The sequence below is a fragment of the Gekko japonicus genome, unplaced genomic scaffold (genome assembly GCF_001447785.1).
Source record: "Gekko japonicus isolate JY-2015 unplaced genomic scaffold, Gekko_japonicus_V1.1 scaffold204, whole genome shotgun sequence".
Classification (NCBI taxonomy): domain Eukaryota; kingdom Metazoa; phylum Chordata; class Lepidosauria; order Squamata; family Gekkonidae; genus Gekko; species Gekko japonicus.
The window spans coordinates 1,061,757-1,074,273 of NW_015159716.1; the positions used below are offsets into that span (position 1 = coordinate 1,061,757).

At 49.8% G+C, this 12,517-nt stretch overlaps 1 protein-coding gene across 1 annotated transcript in view; it reads left to right on the forward strand.

Annotated features, from left to right (window-relative positions):
• GABBR1 (gamma-aminobutyric acid (GABA) B receptor, 1) overlaps positions 1-12,517 on the forward strand; it is a 133,352-nt gene that overhangs the window by 64,844 nt on the left and 55,991 nt on the right. Inside the window, exons 4-5 of the mRNA XM_015413888.1 lie at positions 6,602-6,805; positions 9,806-9,994. Of these exons, the coding sequence (XP_015269374.1) occupies positions 6,602-6,805; positions 9,806-9,994 (393 nt within the window). The remainder of the gene's footprint in view (positions 1-6,601; positions 6,806-9,805; positions 9,995-12,517) is intronic.

Here is a 12,517-nt window from a genome sequence, read left to right on the forward strand (position 1 = left end):
AATCTTACGATTTCCTAGCTAGACTACACACAATGCCGTACGATAATTAATTAACTTATGGTGCTGTCAGCCCTTCTAGAGGAAAAGAACAGGCACTATACAGAATATGAACGCATGAAGCTGCCCTGTACTTAGGGTTGCCAGCTTTGGGTTGGGAAATTCCTAGAGATTTTGGTGGTGGAGCCTGTGGAGGGTGGGGTATAGGGCGAGGAGGGACTTCAATGGGGTATAATGCCATAAAGTCCACCTTCCAAAGCGGCCATATTCTCCTAGTGCACTGATCTCTGTTGCCTGGAGATCAGTTATAATCTCAAGAGATCTCCAGCCACCACCTGGAGATTGGTAACCTTATCTAAATCAAGTCAGACCATTGGTCCATCAAGGTCAGTGTTGTCTATTCTGACTGGCAGCTAGGGTTGCATCCAATGTAATGACATCACTTTTGAGTTTTCACTTAGATGTGATGTCGCTGTTCATCATGTGACACCATTACCTGCCCTTTCCCTTACTGCTCCCTTGAGCACTGGTGGGGACAGAAAGGGCTGGCAGGGGAGTTGCCTGCTTATATAGGGCAAATGGCAACCCTGCTTGCCTGTGACTTCCAACACAACAGCTTCTCACTGAAGTCTTCCTTTGAAACTTTTCAGTGGAAGTACTGTAACCTTTAAGTATATTACTGAATGTCCGGGGAGACATTCACCCACCAGTTTCTATTTTTTAACACCTGATTTGTTCTGTTGTGTACATGCCGCCCAAAAGGGTCTTGCTGCCATATCAGAATATGTATCACATTAGAGGATGCACAAGTAAATTAGCCCTTGATGGTCTGGCTAATGTTATTGGATCACAGGCCTGTATTTCCCCCCCCCCCCCAAAGACATAACTTAAAAAAAAAAAAACCCAGCTTCTGGGCTGCTTCCCCCCTTCCTATATCTAATTTTAGGGTTGTTTTAAAAAAAAAGACATTTTGGGCCGCTTGTAATTATAGAAATTGGCCATTGTTTGCATACCCCATTTTGTGATAGCCGAGTAACTCAAGGGGGAGTGTCTCAAATGTAATCTCCACAGCCATATGGTAGGGATGCAGAAAAACCCATACAAATAGATGGTTGGATGCAACCCATGAGAACTTCCCATAGTTCTTCAAATGGTTAAATGCAGCCATTGCATGTGTGTGCAGTTTGGCTTGGGGCCATGGTATATTGGAGAGAGAAAAAGGGGATGCAACCATTTTATCCTGCACCATTTTCATGCCCAAACTTTATCCTTCAATTGCACCTGGGGGGAAAAAAACCCGGCTGCCACTGAAAGCCTTTCACTACTGAGGCAATACCTTCTCCTTATTGAATCCCAGTTAATAACTTGCCTGCTGTGTTTTTGACACCAGTTCTACGTTGGGAAATACCTGGAGATTTGGGGGGAGGAGCCTGAGGAGGGCAGGGTTTGGGGAGGGACTTCAGTGGGGTCTAATGCCACAGAGTCCACCTTCCAAAGCTGCCATTTGCTCCAGGGGAACTGATCTCTGTTGCCTGGAGATCATCTCCAGCCACCACCTGTAGGTTGGCAACCCTTTTTGACCCAATTATTGTTCAAACACTTGACAGAGGCAGCTTCATACCCAGGGCACTGAGACTTCCCTTTTCACAGCTGTCTCCAAGGTTCCTTGCCAAGCCCTGATCTCTTTGGCCTAGGGATGCCAGCCTCCAGGTGGGGACTGGGGAATTCCCTGCTGGAATTACAGCTCATTTCCAAACTACAGAGATCACTTCCCCAGGAGAAAATGGATGCTTTGGAGGGTGGACTCTATGGCACTGTACCCCACTGAGGTCCCTGTCCTCCCCAGGCTCCACCCCCCAAATCTCCAGGAGTTCTCCAACCTGGAGCTGGCAACCCTACCCCCTCACCCCCTGCGGGTGGCCAGGGAGGACCTGGAACCCCGACTTGACCTCCTCCAGACTTGCTCATTTTCAAATGCTTTGGGTCCGAGACTGCCTTTAGCAGCACAGGATGGTGTAGACTTTTATCCTGCCTTCAGCCTTACGAGATGATTTAAGCCATTGATTCCAAAGCACTGGTACTTTTGGAAGCAATTTCAATAGGTGAGACATATCCCCCCCCCAAATTTAAATGAGAGACATGTCCTGACCTGGCTAGCCCAGGCTAGCTCAATCTTGTCAGATCATGAAAGCTAAGCAGGGTTGGCTCTGATAAGTATTTGGATCAGAGGTCATTTCGGGGGGGATCGCAGTTCCCCCGGGTGAGGTACGGGGGGGGGGCGGGGGGTGTGGCCTTATGACACACTTCCGGTGATGTCAGGGGGTGTGGCCTTATGACACACTTCTGGTGATGTCAGGGGGTGTGGCATATGCTAATGAGTTATGCTAATGAGTTCCCCTAGCTCTTTTTCTACGAAACGACCCCTGATTTGGATGGGACGGAGACCACCAAGAAAATCCAGGATCACTATACAGCAATGCTCCCTCTAAGCTGTGGAGTCTTGTGAAGAACAATTCTACTTTGTGAGCTACTGACATTAAAGTTGTGAGCCAGCAATTTGGCTGCTGCCTAAATTAGTCTGTTCTGGAGCCCTCCTTCCTGAGCTAAGACAAATATGTGTGAGCTGGAGGCTAAAAAACTGTGAGCTAGCTCACACTAACTCAGCTTACAGGGAACATTGCTATACAGACGCAGGCAATGGCAAACCACCTGCCATGACAACCCAATAAACATACTATGGGGAGAAAACACCCTACTGGGTCTCTGTAAGTTGGCTGTGACTCAACAGACCTTTACACAGTGAGAGGAACGCTGTATTCTTATACCTAGACATGTTTACCTTGAAGAATAAGAATTACATCCTAGATTATTTTAAAAGGCCTTTGTTTTCATTTCACATTCTGTCCTAGACTAAGGTTGCCAACCTCCAGGTGAGGTGCTGCAGATTTCCCAGAATTACATTTGATCTCCAGACGATAGAGATCAGTTCCCCTGGAGGAAATGGCTCCTATGGTGTTGTACCCTGCTGAGATCCCCCCAGGGTCTATCCCCAAACCTCCAGGGTTTTTCCAAGCGGGAGTCAGCAACCCTAGTCTAGACCAACCATTCGAAAAAGCACGGGGGTAAGTAAAGCGTGCTCTCTTAAGATCCATGAGGTAGTACCAGCAAAGCAAAAAGCCCATCAAAGATCTTTTAGCTTTGCTGGTACCTTTTCTGTCACCGTAAGTGAAAGCAGGGGTCATTTCACAGAAAAAGAGGTGCAGGAGCTCATTAGCATCACTCATTAGCATGACTTATTTGCATGTGGCACGCCCCCTGACATCACCAGAAGTGTGTCAGAAGGTAACACCCACCGCTCAGGTTCCACTGGACTGTTTCGGATTGCTAGCTATTTGTGGGGGTGGGGGGACGTGCAGATCTGTCCTCACAGAGGAGGGAGAGCTTGTGCCTGGATAAAACTTGGCCTTAAAGGTGCCACTGGACTGTTTTGGACCGGGGGGGCGGGGGGGGGGGCTCTGCAACTTACCTGGCTGCTTTTTGCTCTGACTGAGGGCTGCTGGGAGCAGGGGGTGGGGCTTGTTGCATGTGCCCGCCCCCTGGGCTCTTTACTGCCGGAGCTCCGCTCCTGTGCGCTCCCACAGGAAATGACCCCTGAGTGAAAGTATGGAGGAGGAGGAACACAGCAAGCACACTTCACTCCCTTCCTCATATGGCCTGTAAAACCCCAGCTCTGGTAGCCAGTAGTATGCTCTGTATTTCATAGCTATTGAGACTGCCGTTATGACTTTGCATGAGCGCCTACTCTCGGAGTGTGCGTCCTGACTAGGTAGAAGCAAGACACAACTGCAACTTCCTTTAAAGGCAAATGATTCTCCTACATCAGAAAGCCACCCGTTTTCTTCACCCTCCAAGGAAGTTATTCGCTTCAATAAGTTCTTTTGGGCACCTCACCGGACCCTTTCGTTACTTATTTAATATCTCACAGCAAACTAACAGGTTTCCTGGCACACTGCCTAGAAATTATTGGGACTAGCTGAGAGAGAGTGTAGCTGGCCCAAAGTCACCCAGGTTGCATTATGGGTTCGAAAGCAGGTCTCTGCAGATCAGGTACAGTTTTCAGTCTGCTATGCCACATTGGTGCTCTGCTCCGCCGCCCCCCAGTCGCGCACTGTCCCGTTGCTCCTGTCATGATCTCTCTCTCTCTCTCTCTCCCCCCCCCTCCTTGTGTGTGGAGTATAGAATGATTTGGTATATTTATGGGTATATCCAGATGGCCATTTACCAAGTGGTAATTTGTGGGCCTATATCCATGTGGGGAGCCACCATCTGTCTCCAACGTTCGCCCATGTGGCCAGGACAATTTTACCACTCCTCTGCTTTCTTGGCTCACTAATTGGTTGCAGGTGTGTGTGAGCAAACTCCTGTCCCCATGTAGGCTGATGCTACAGATGATCGGCGCACACCCCATGTGTTCCTGTGCACGCCATGATACGATGCCGCTTGGGAAATGGGTGCCTGCGGTGCAGAAATTCTATTTATTGCCTTTTTCTCCCACCCTTCCCTCAAGGAGCCTAGTGTTGCATACACGGGTCTCTGTTCTGTCCTCGTGATAGCTCTGTGAGGTGGGTTCAGGCCCGTAGCCAGGAATTTTTAAGTCGGGGGGGCATTTAAATGTCTTAGGGGGCCCTGGCTAATCGAATTAAAGATAATTTGATTAAAGTCAATTAACTTACGCTGAAGTTAATGAACTTACCTTTCTGCCCTTGCCAGCCTGGGAGGCTGTGGGGGAGAGAGAGACATGCAAGAAAGTGGGGCACAGGAACCCTGCATGGGATCCTGGGCACTTGGGAGCCCACCAGCAGGGCGCTTTTTTGTAGAAAAAGCCCAGCAGGAACTCATTAGCATATTAGGCCACACCCAACAGCAGAAACACATTAGCATATTAGGCCACACCCCTGACAGCACAGCTCATTAGCATATTAGGCCACACCCCATATGTTACCAGAAGTGTGGTCATCCAACCACACCCATCTTTTGCTTCTTATTCTGTTTACTTTGTTGTCAAAACCCTGGGCTTTTTTTTTTGTAGGAGGGACTCCTTTGCATGTTAGGCCACACACCCCTAATATAGCCAATCCTAATGAGTGTCTGCTGTTAGGTGTGGCCTATTATGCTAATGAGTTCCTGCTGGGCGTGGCCAACTCAGGAGCCAGACGGAACTCCGTTCCTGGGCGTTCCTGCCCAAAAATAGCCCTGCCCACCAGTAACAAGTACTTTCCGCGGGGAAATAGACTTTCTGGAGGAAATAGAGAGGTGCTGTCTGGCTCTGCGCAGCCACCATAGCCAGTTCTTCGCGCCAAACAGCTACACAGGAATATCTGGCTCCTTCCCTGCACCCACCACCACTCAGGAGCTGTGGGCTGGATGGGGCCTTGCCAGTAAGTCGGGGGGGGGGGCTAGCCCTGAAATGCCCCACTGTAGCTACAGGCCTGGGTGGGTTACATTTGGTGTAGTGGTTAAGTGCGTGGACTCTAATCTGGGAAATCCAGATTTGATTCCCCGCTCCTCCACATGCAGCTGCTGGATGACCTTGGGCAAGCCATAGTTCTAACAAGAGCTGTCCTTGAAAGGGCAGTTCTGGAAAGAGCTCTCTCAGCCCCACCTACCTCACAGGGTGTCTGTTGTGGGGAAGGGAAGGGAAAGGAGATTGTAAGCCGCTCTGAGACTCCCTTGGGTAGTGAAGGGCAGGGTATAAATCCAATCTCTTCTTCTTACATTGAGAGAAAGGTCACTCTGTGAGCTTCATGGCCTGGAATTTGAATGCAGGTCTCCCCAGTATTATCTTCTCCTTCAGTTCGGTGACTTATATGGGGAAGAGATAGAAAATTGACCCTGTGATGTCTAAACCGGGATCCAAAGTGCTGTTTGCAGTGGATTCCGTACGCTTTACCTGAGTAAACCCACTGTTTTGATCTGCTGCTCCTGGCCCAGCATCACCTTCCAGGTGACCTTCTTCTAAGTTTTAGGGGTATTTTCGGAGGCAGTGGGGAGAGACAGGGAAGGTTGCTTTTAGAAGGAAGGGGCCTCGGAAACTTGCCTCCTACATGATCCTTTAAATCCCCACTTTGGTACCAGTGACTTTTTTTTTTAAATTGTATTAATAAATCATGTCCTTCATTTTTAAAAGTTTTTATGACTGTTCTTGGGAAAAGGGGGGGAAAACACAGTTGTTCGGCCTCAAACACAGCATGGATATTTTAAACTAACGTTGATGATGTGCATATGTATTAAGCACTGCCCTGGATGGTTCAGGCCAACCCAATCTCATTGACTCTCAGAAGCTAAGCAGGGTCAGCTCTGGTCAGTATTTGGATGGGAGGCCACCAATGAAAACCAGGGTTGCTATGCAGAAACGGGCAATGGCAAACCTACCTCTGATTGTCTCTTGCCTTGAAAACCCTACAGAGTCACCAGAAGTCAGCACTTCGCACAATCATGTATGATGTGAATTCTGCGTGGCTAAGGCACCATGATGTTCCTTCTGCAGCTGCTTCAAAACCCTCTTTTTTTACTTCCTCTCTGCCTGCTTCCCTCCCCCCTCCAGGCTGCAAACTCATCTTCCCCCCTTGGGACGGTGGGATCCGCTACCGGGGACTGACCCGCGAACAGGTGAAGATGGCCCGCTTCCTGCCCTTTGACTATGAGATCGAGTACGTGTGCCGTCCGGAACGGGAGATTGTGGGGCCCAAGGTGCGCAAATGCTTGCCCAACGGCACCTGGACCAACAGCGATGTGGAGAGCCGCTGCTGTGAGTCTCTTAGGCCTGGGAGTGTGGGTGGGCATTCGACTGCAACTCCCAGATGGATGAAAAGAAATTGTAGATCGGAAAGCCTCACGCGGCTAGAAAGAGGGTTTGGCAGGGGCCGTTTGGCATGATGAGCTTCTGGCTTGGGGACTGCTAGATGGGTTGGAGCTGCTTGCCTTGGACAGCCTTCCCAGTTAGGGTTGCCAATTCCAGATTGGAAAATTCCTGGAGATTCGAGGATGGACCCTGGGGAGGGCAAAGTGTGGGAATGACCTCATCAGGGTATAATACCATACAGGCCACCCTCCAAAGCAGCCATTCTCTCCAAGGGAACTGACCACTCTAGTCTGGAAATAGCTGTAATTCTGGGAGCTCCCCAAGCCCCAGCTGGAGGCCGGCAACCTTATTCCTAGACCTTAATAGGTAGGGCTTCTCTCCCCCACCCACCCCCACCCCCAATCTCTCGCTCACGTGCCTTTAATAGCAGAATGTCTTGCAGGAAGGTACACAGCTTGTACAGAGATGCTGTCATGGAAAGCTTGGCCAGTTGGATTTCTGCCACGCTTGCAGCTATTAAAGGCACACAAACACTTCCAGGGAAGAAAAAACCCAACCTTATTTACACAGGTATTTATTTAGATCTGCCACAGGCAGATCCTAATTATGGGAGACTCTTTTGTTTTCAGAGGGAGAGCTTTGTCCCAGTACCCACTGGTGCAACCGAAGATCCATTTTTGCACCCAGCACAGCCCAGCCTCATTAAATCTGAATGACTCTTCCTCTGCTCCCTTAAGGCTTTTAATATCTGCAGGCTCGGCCTTTCTAACAGTTTTGTCTCTCCCCCCCATTTGTTTTTGCTGATCATGTGGCCTGAAGGAGAGTTCTGGGGAACTTGACTGCTTCCTCACTGTGTTATTAGTCTACTGTTGCTTTCGGGTTATCCGTAGCAGGGAATTGTGGGGTTGGACATCTCCCTTACTTGGCACTCAGGAGATCTATGAGTTTAGCACTCTGAAGCCTTTCCTGGTTTGGGTCAGAGAATTGACAGGGAATGGGTGGGAACTGAGCAAGCAGCGCAAATTCTTAGCCCAAATATATTTCAGAGACAGGCATGCCAACCTCCAGGTGGGACCTGGGGATCCTCTGGAATTACTGCTCATCTCCAGACTACAGAGATCAGTTCCCCTGGAGAAATTGGATGCTGTGGAGGGTGGACTCTATGGCCACTGTACACCCCACTGAGGTCCCTGTCCTTCCCAAGCTCCATCCTCAAATCTCCAAGAGTTTCTCAGGCTGGATCTGGTAACCCTGCCCATCCCCTGCCAACAGTCAGGGGGGACCTGGCAACCCTAGTTTTATTGGGATATTTATACCCCACTTTCCTCCCCTATGGTGACCTAAAGTGGTTTATGATATTGTTTTCTCCTCATACATTTTATCCTCACAGCAACATTCCTGTGAAGGTGAGAGAGAGAGAGTGAGAGAGAGAGTGAGTGAGTGAGAGAGAGAGAGAGACTGGCCCAAGGTCACCTCGCAAGCTTCCATGGCAGAGTGGGGAACGGAACTTGGTTTCTCCCAGATGCTAGTCCAACACTTTAGCCATTATACCAGGCTGGCTTCATGTCAGTCATGTATCTACATAACCATAGTTTCATAGAGTCAGAAGGGACAACTGCCTTGCTTGAGGACTGGACCATCTTCCCACCTCAGCATGCCCCCTCACCTGTCGACCTGAGCAATCCAGATCACAGTGTTCCTCAAGTACAGAGAAGATACTCTGTGGCCTTTTCCACACAAGTTATTTGCCCCAGTCTCAGTCCTATTGGGTTCCTGCCCCCCACTTCTCCACAGCATTATGGTGCATCCATGCACCTTCTGGGGTTTCCTCATCTTTTCCCCCCAACCATCCCCAAACTTGTTTTGCTATGAAGTTTTGGGAAAGATCACAGCAAGGTCTGGATGGCTGCCATGTGGGTGGGAAAATCCAGAATTTGCCTGTCCTGCCCGCACAGCAGTAATTTTCCCTGCCCAGTCCCTGTAGCAGCAATTTCTGTCACCACTGGTCAGCCTTCTAGAAAATCTGCAATTGCATATTGTTATGTCATTATAGTGTTATAACTGTCTGTTGTATCCAATTCCCAGCTTTCATTTGAAAACAAAAGTGTCTAGTTTAGAGTTGCCCCCCAGGAGAAATTGTGGGGTGGGGACTGATGCACTGATATCGCACTGGTGCATGAGGTCACTACTGGTGAAAAGGGAAAGCCATGTCGTGATTTGGGGGGCAGCAGTCTAGGAATCACCCAAAAATCTATGGTTAAACCCGTTCCCCCCCGTTTTTCTCTCGTCAGCCTTGGAAGCACCAATGGGGAACTGGTAGGGGTGCTGGCTCTGAGTTGGGAAATTCCTGGAGACTTTGGAGGTGGAGCTTGAAGATGGCAGGGTTTGGGGAAGGGAGGGACTTCGATGGTGTATAATGTCATGGAGTCCAACTTCCAAAGCGGCCATTTTCTCCAGGTGCACTGATCTCTGTCACCTGGAGATCAGTTGCAATAGTGGGAGATCTCCAGCTACCACCTGGAGGCTGGCAACCCTAGGAACTAGGGTTAATGGTGGGAGGTCTCCCTCTATAGATGTCTTGTCTAGTCTATCCCCTTTCCTTGCAGAGAGATGCCTTTCCCCTTATATATCAGCAATGGACATGGCTAGAGACTTACTTTTGGGAAGTCAGAGAACGTGATACCCATATTCTTATTATAACAATAAATGTTTGTTAAATTTACATTTTTTAAAAAAGCCCCGATGGTGGTGGCGGTGGGAATGGCTGTTCCTGGGGGACTGAGATGGGGAAACCTGTCATGGGGTAATTCTGTGAGTGCTGCACTGAATGGGGGGGAATACCTGTCAAGGGCAGCTGTAGAGCAGATATCTCTAGAATACTCAAGCCTGTGCAAGAGTATTTGGTCATAGTTCGGACATGAATGCTTCCTTCCCTTCCTTTCACAGTACGGACCTGTCCCAAGATGCACCTAAGCCTGGAGAATGGGCAAACTCACGTCTGGGCGATGGAGCGGGTGCCTGTAGAAGGTACCTGGGTGGAATATCGCTGCAACAGTGGCTTTCACCTGGTGGGCAGTCCTCGCAGCAACTGTACCAAGATGGGCCGCTGGAGTTCTGCAAAGCCTGTCTGCGAATGTAAGTCACAGTGGCAGTGTAGGGATACGATCTGGTTGGGGGGACTACGGCAAAGTAGGGAGCAGACGGCTCCTGCAGGCAGTGGAACCTTTCTTCAGAAGCAGCGATGTCGATCTGTGTCTTCTGTCAAGGTTTCCAAGAGAAACATAAGGGGGATCTTACTATCACAAACATGGAACTGGGCTGGCGTAATGGCAGCCGTATCTGTTGTTGTTGTTGTGTACACTCTGGCTGGGGGCAGCACATACAGCTTTTGGTCTCTGATGATAAGGGTTTAAAGAAGGAAACTTTTTTTCATGTTAGAAGGTGTAAAACATTCTGGGAGATTTCAAGAATTATACGGGAAGAGGCAGGAAAAAAGACTGTGCCTTTGCCATTTTGTAGTCTAGGTTTCCCAAACCTCCAGGTGGGGCCTGGAGCTCTCCTGGAATTACAGCTGACCTTCAAACTACAGCAGTCAGTTTCCCTAGGAAAAAATGGTAGCTTTGGAGGGCAGACTCTATGGTGTTGCATGTCACGGGCTGGAGTGCAGGCAGGGCGAGAGAGGGGTAGTCCAGGTCCAGTCCAAGGTCGAAAGCCGAGAGGTCAAGGAACCAAAACACCAAGTCCAAAGCACAAACCGCAAACGTAGTCATCGAGCCAGAGTCCAGGGGGTCAGGAGCCAAAACACCAGAGTCCAGGGCACGAACCAAGAGCGTTGTCGTCAGAGCCAGGGTCGAGGAGCCAAGAGTTCAAAGCGGGAAACAGGAATCAGGAACACGGGTCAGGTGGGTGCAGAGTGTCGTCAAGCTGACTAGTTGCTAGCACAAGGGATTGACCGAGAGTGAGGAGCTAAATATCCCTCCGGGCTGTTGTCAATTACCGGCCAGCTTGTGTGTCTCGGCTCCTCTTAGAACTCAGGGTTGAGAGACCGCCTGCTGTGCAGGCGCGCCTCTCACCATTGGGATGCCAAATCCTGCCGGCGCTGATCTCGCAAACGGGCCACCGGTGGGGGCGAATCAGGGGGACTGTTTGACGTGCATTGTTCCGCCTCAGCTGTTACCGGAGCAGCCTCTGCGGCTTCATTGGGGCCATGTGTAAATTCTGCTGGAGCCGGGAGGTCATCCTCATTAGTACTCAGGACTTCTGTTGGGGCCGGGAGCTGATCCTCGGCAGCACTCATGACACTGCATCCCTGCTGCCCTCCCCAAACTCCACCCTCCCCAATCACCATCCCTAAATCACCAGGTATTCCCCAGCTCGGAGTTGGCAAACCTAGGTTGCGGTCACATGCGCCAGAAAAAACGGAAGGGAAGCGATGCTATTTCCTCCAGAGGAATTTTACCCGCAGTTGCGCAATCACATAGTCCTTGGAAGCTGCGGGCACAGCCCGCCACTGCGTGATCAGACGCAACCACGGGTGAGTGGGGGTTTTTTTGCCATTTGTTTCCGATGTGCTTAAACGAGGGATTGATGAATCGCATCTCCGCACTGAGGGCTCCCTATGGAGTTTGCGATGATGCGCATACTGAGAAGGGGGGGGGACAACGGCACGGAGTTGGGACGGCCTGATCAGACCATCTCAATGGCATGAGAGCACGCTGAAGCGATCAGACAGGGTTAAGTCCATCCATAGCCCGTCCCAACCCGTTTTCTACCGGACTTCCCCCGGTGTCTTTTAACTCCGCTTCTGCAGTGGAGCAGAATGGGGTTGCCAACGGCTGCGGGATGCTTCCCAGATGTTGTTGTCTGATCGCACCCTTTAAATCCACCCAGCATTCGCACCTATGGCGGGTCTAATTCTGCGTATGATCGCAGCCCTACACACAACAGTGCTAATACACATCCAGTGGTCTTCAATATATGCACTTAAGTAAGGAAACAATCTTTCTAGGGTTGATTAAAGCATTTTCAGCCGATTATTCATTTACCTTAATTCAATGTAAATATATTTACTTACTATCAAAACCTCCATAGAGGTGTTTTTTCTTGAAGACGTTGTGAGATATGTGAGATAATGTATAATCTAATAGACAAATACTGCCATGCACTGTTAGGAGGAAAGGCCTTAAGTATTTAAAGATAAGATAAAAGAGCCTCAAAACTGGGGGACTCAGTTAAGAGGCTATTAGCCACAAGGTATAGACAGGGGCTCTGGGGCAAGGGATGCTCTGTCTTCTTGGCGCTTGGGGGGGTCAACAATGGGAGGGCTTCTTATGTCCTGGCCCCACTGGTGGACCTGGCACTGGTATTTCTGGCCACTGTGTGACACAGGGTATTGGACTGGATGGGCCTTTGGCCTGATCCAACATTGGCATATCTTATGTTCTTTATGTTCTTATGACTCTCTTCCAAGGGAGACTCGCCTGGCTCCCTCATTACAGCTGTTAGAAACTAGGGCTGCCAGCTCTGGGCTGGGGAATACCTGGAGATTTTGGGGGTGAAGCCTGTGGAGGGTGGGATTTGGGGAGGGGAGGGGAGGGACATCAGCGGGATATAATGCCAGGGAGTGTGCCCTCTAAAGTAGCCATTTTCTCTACTGGA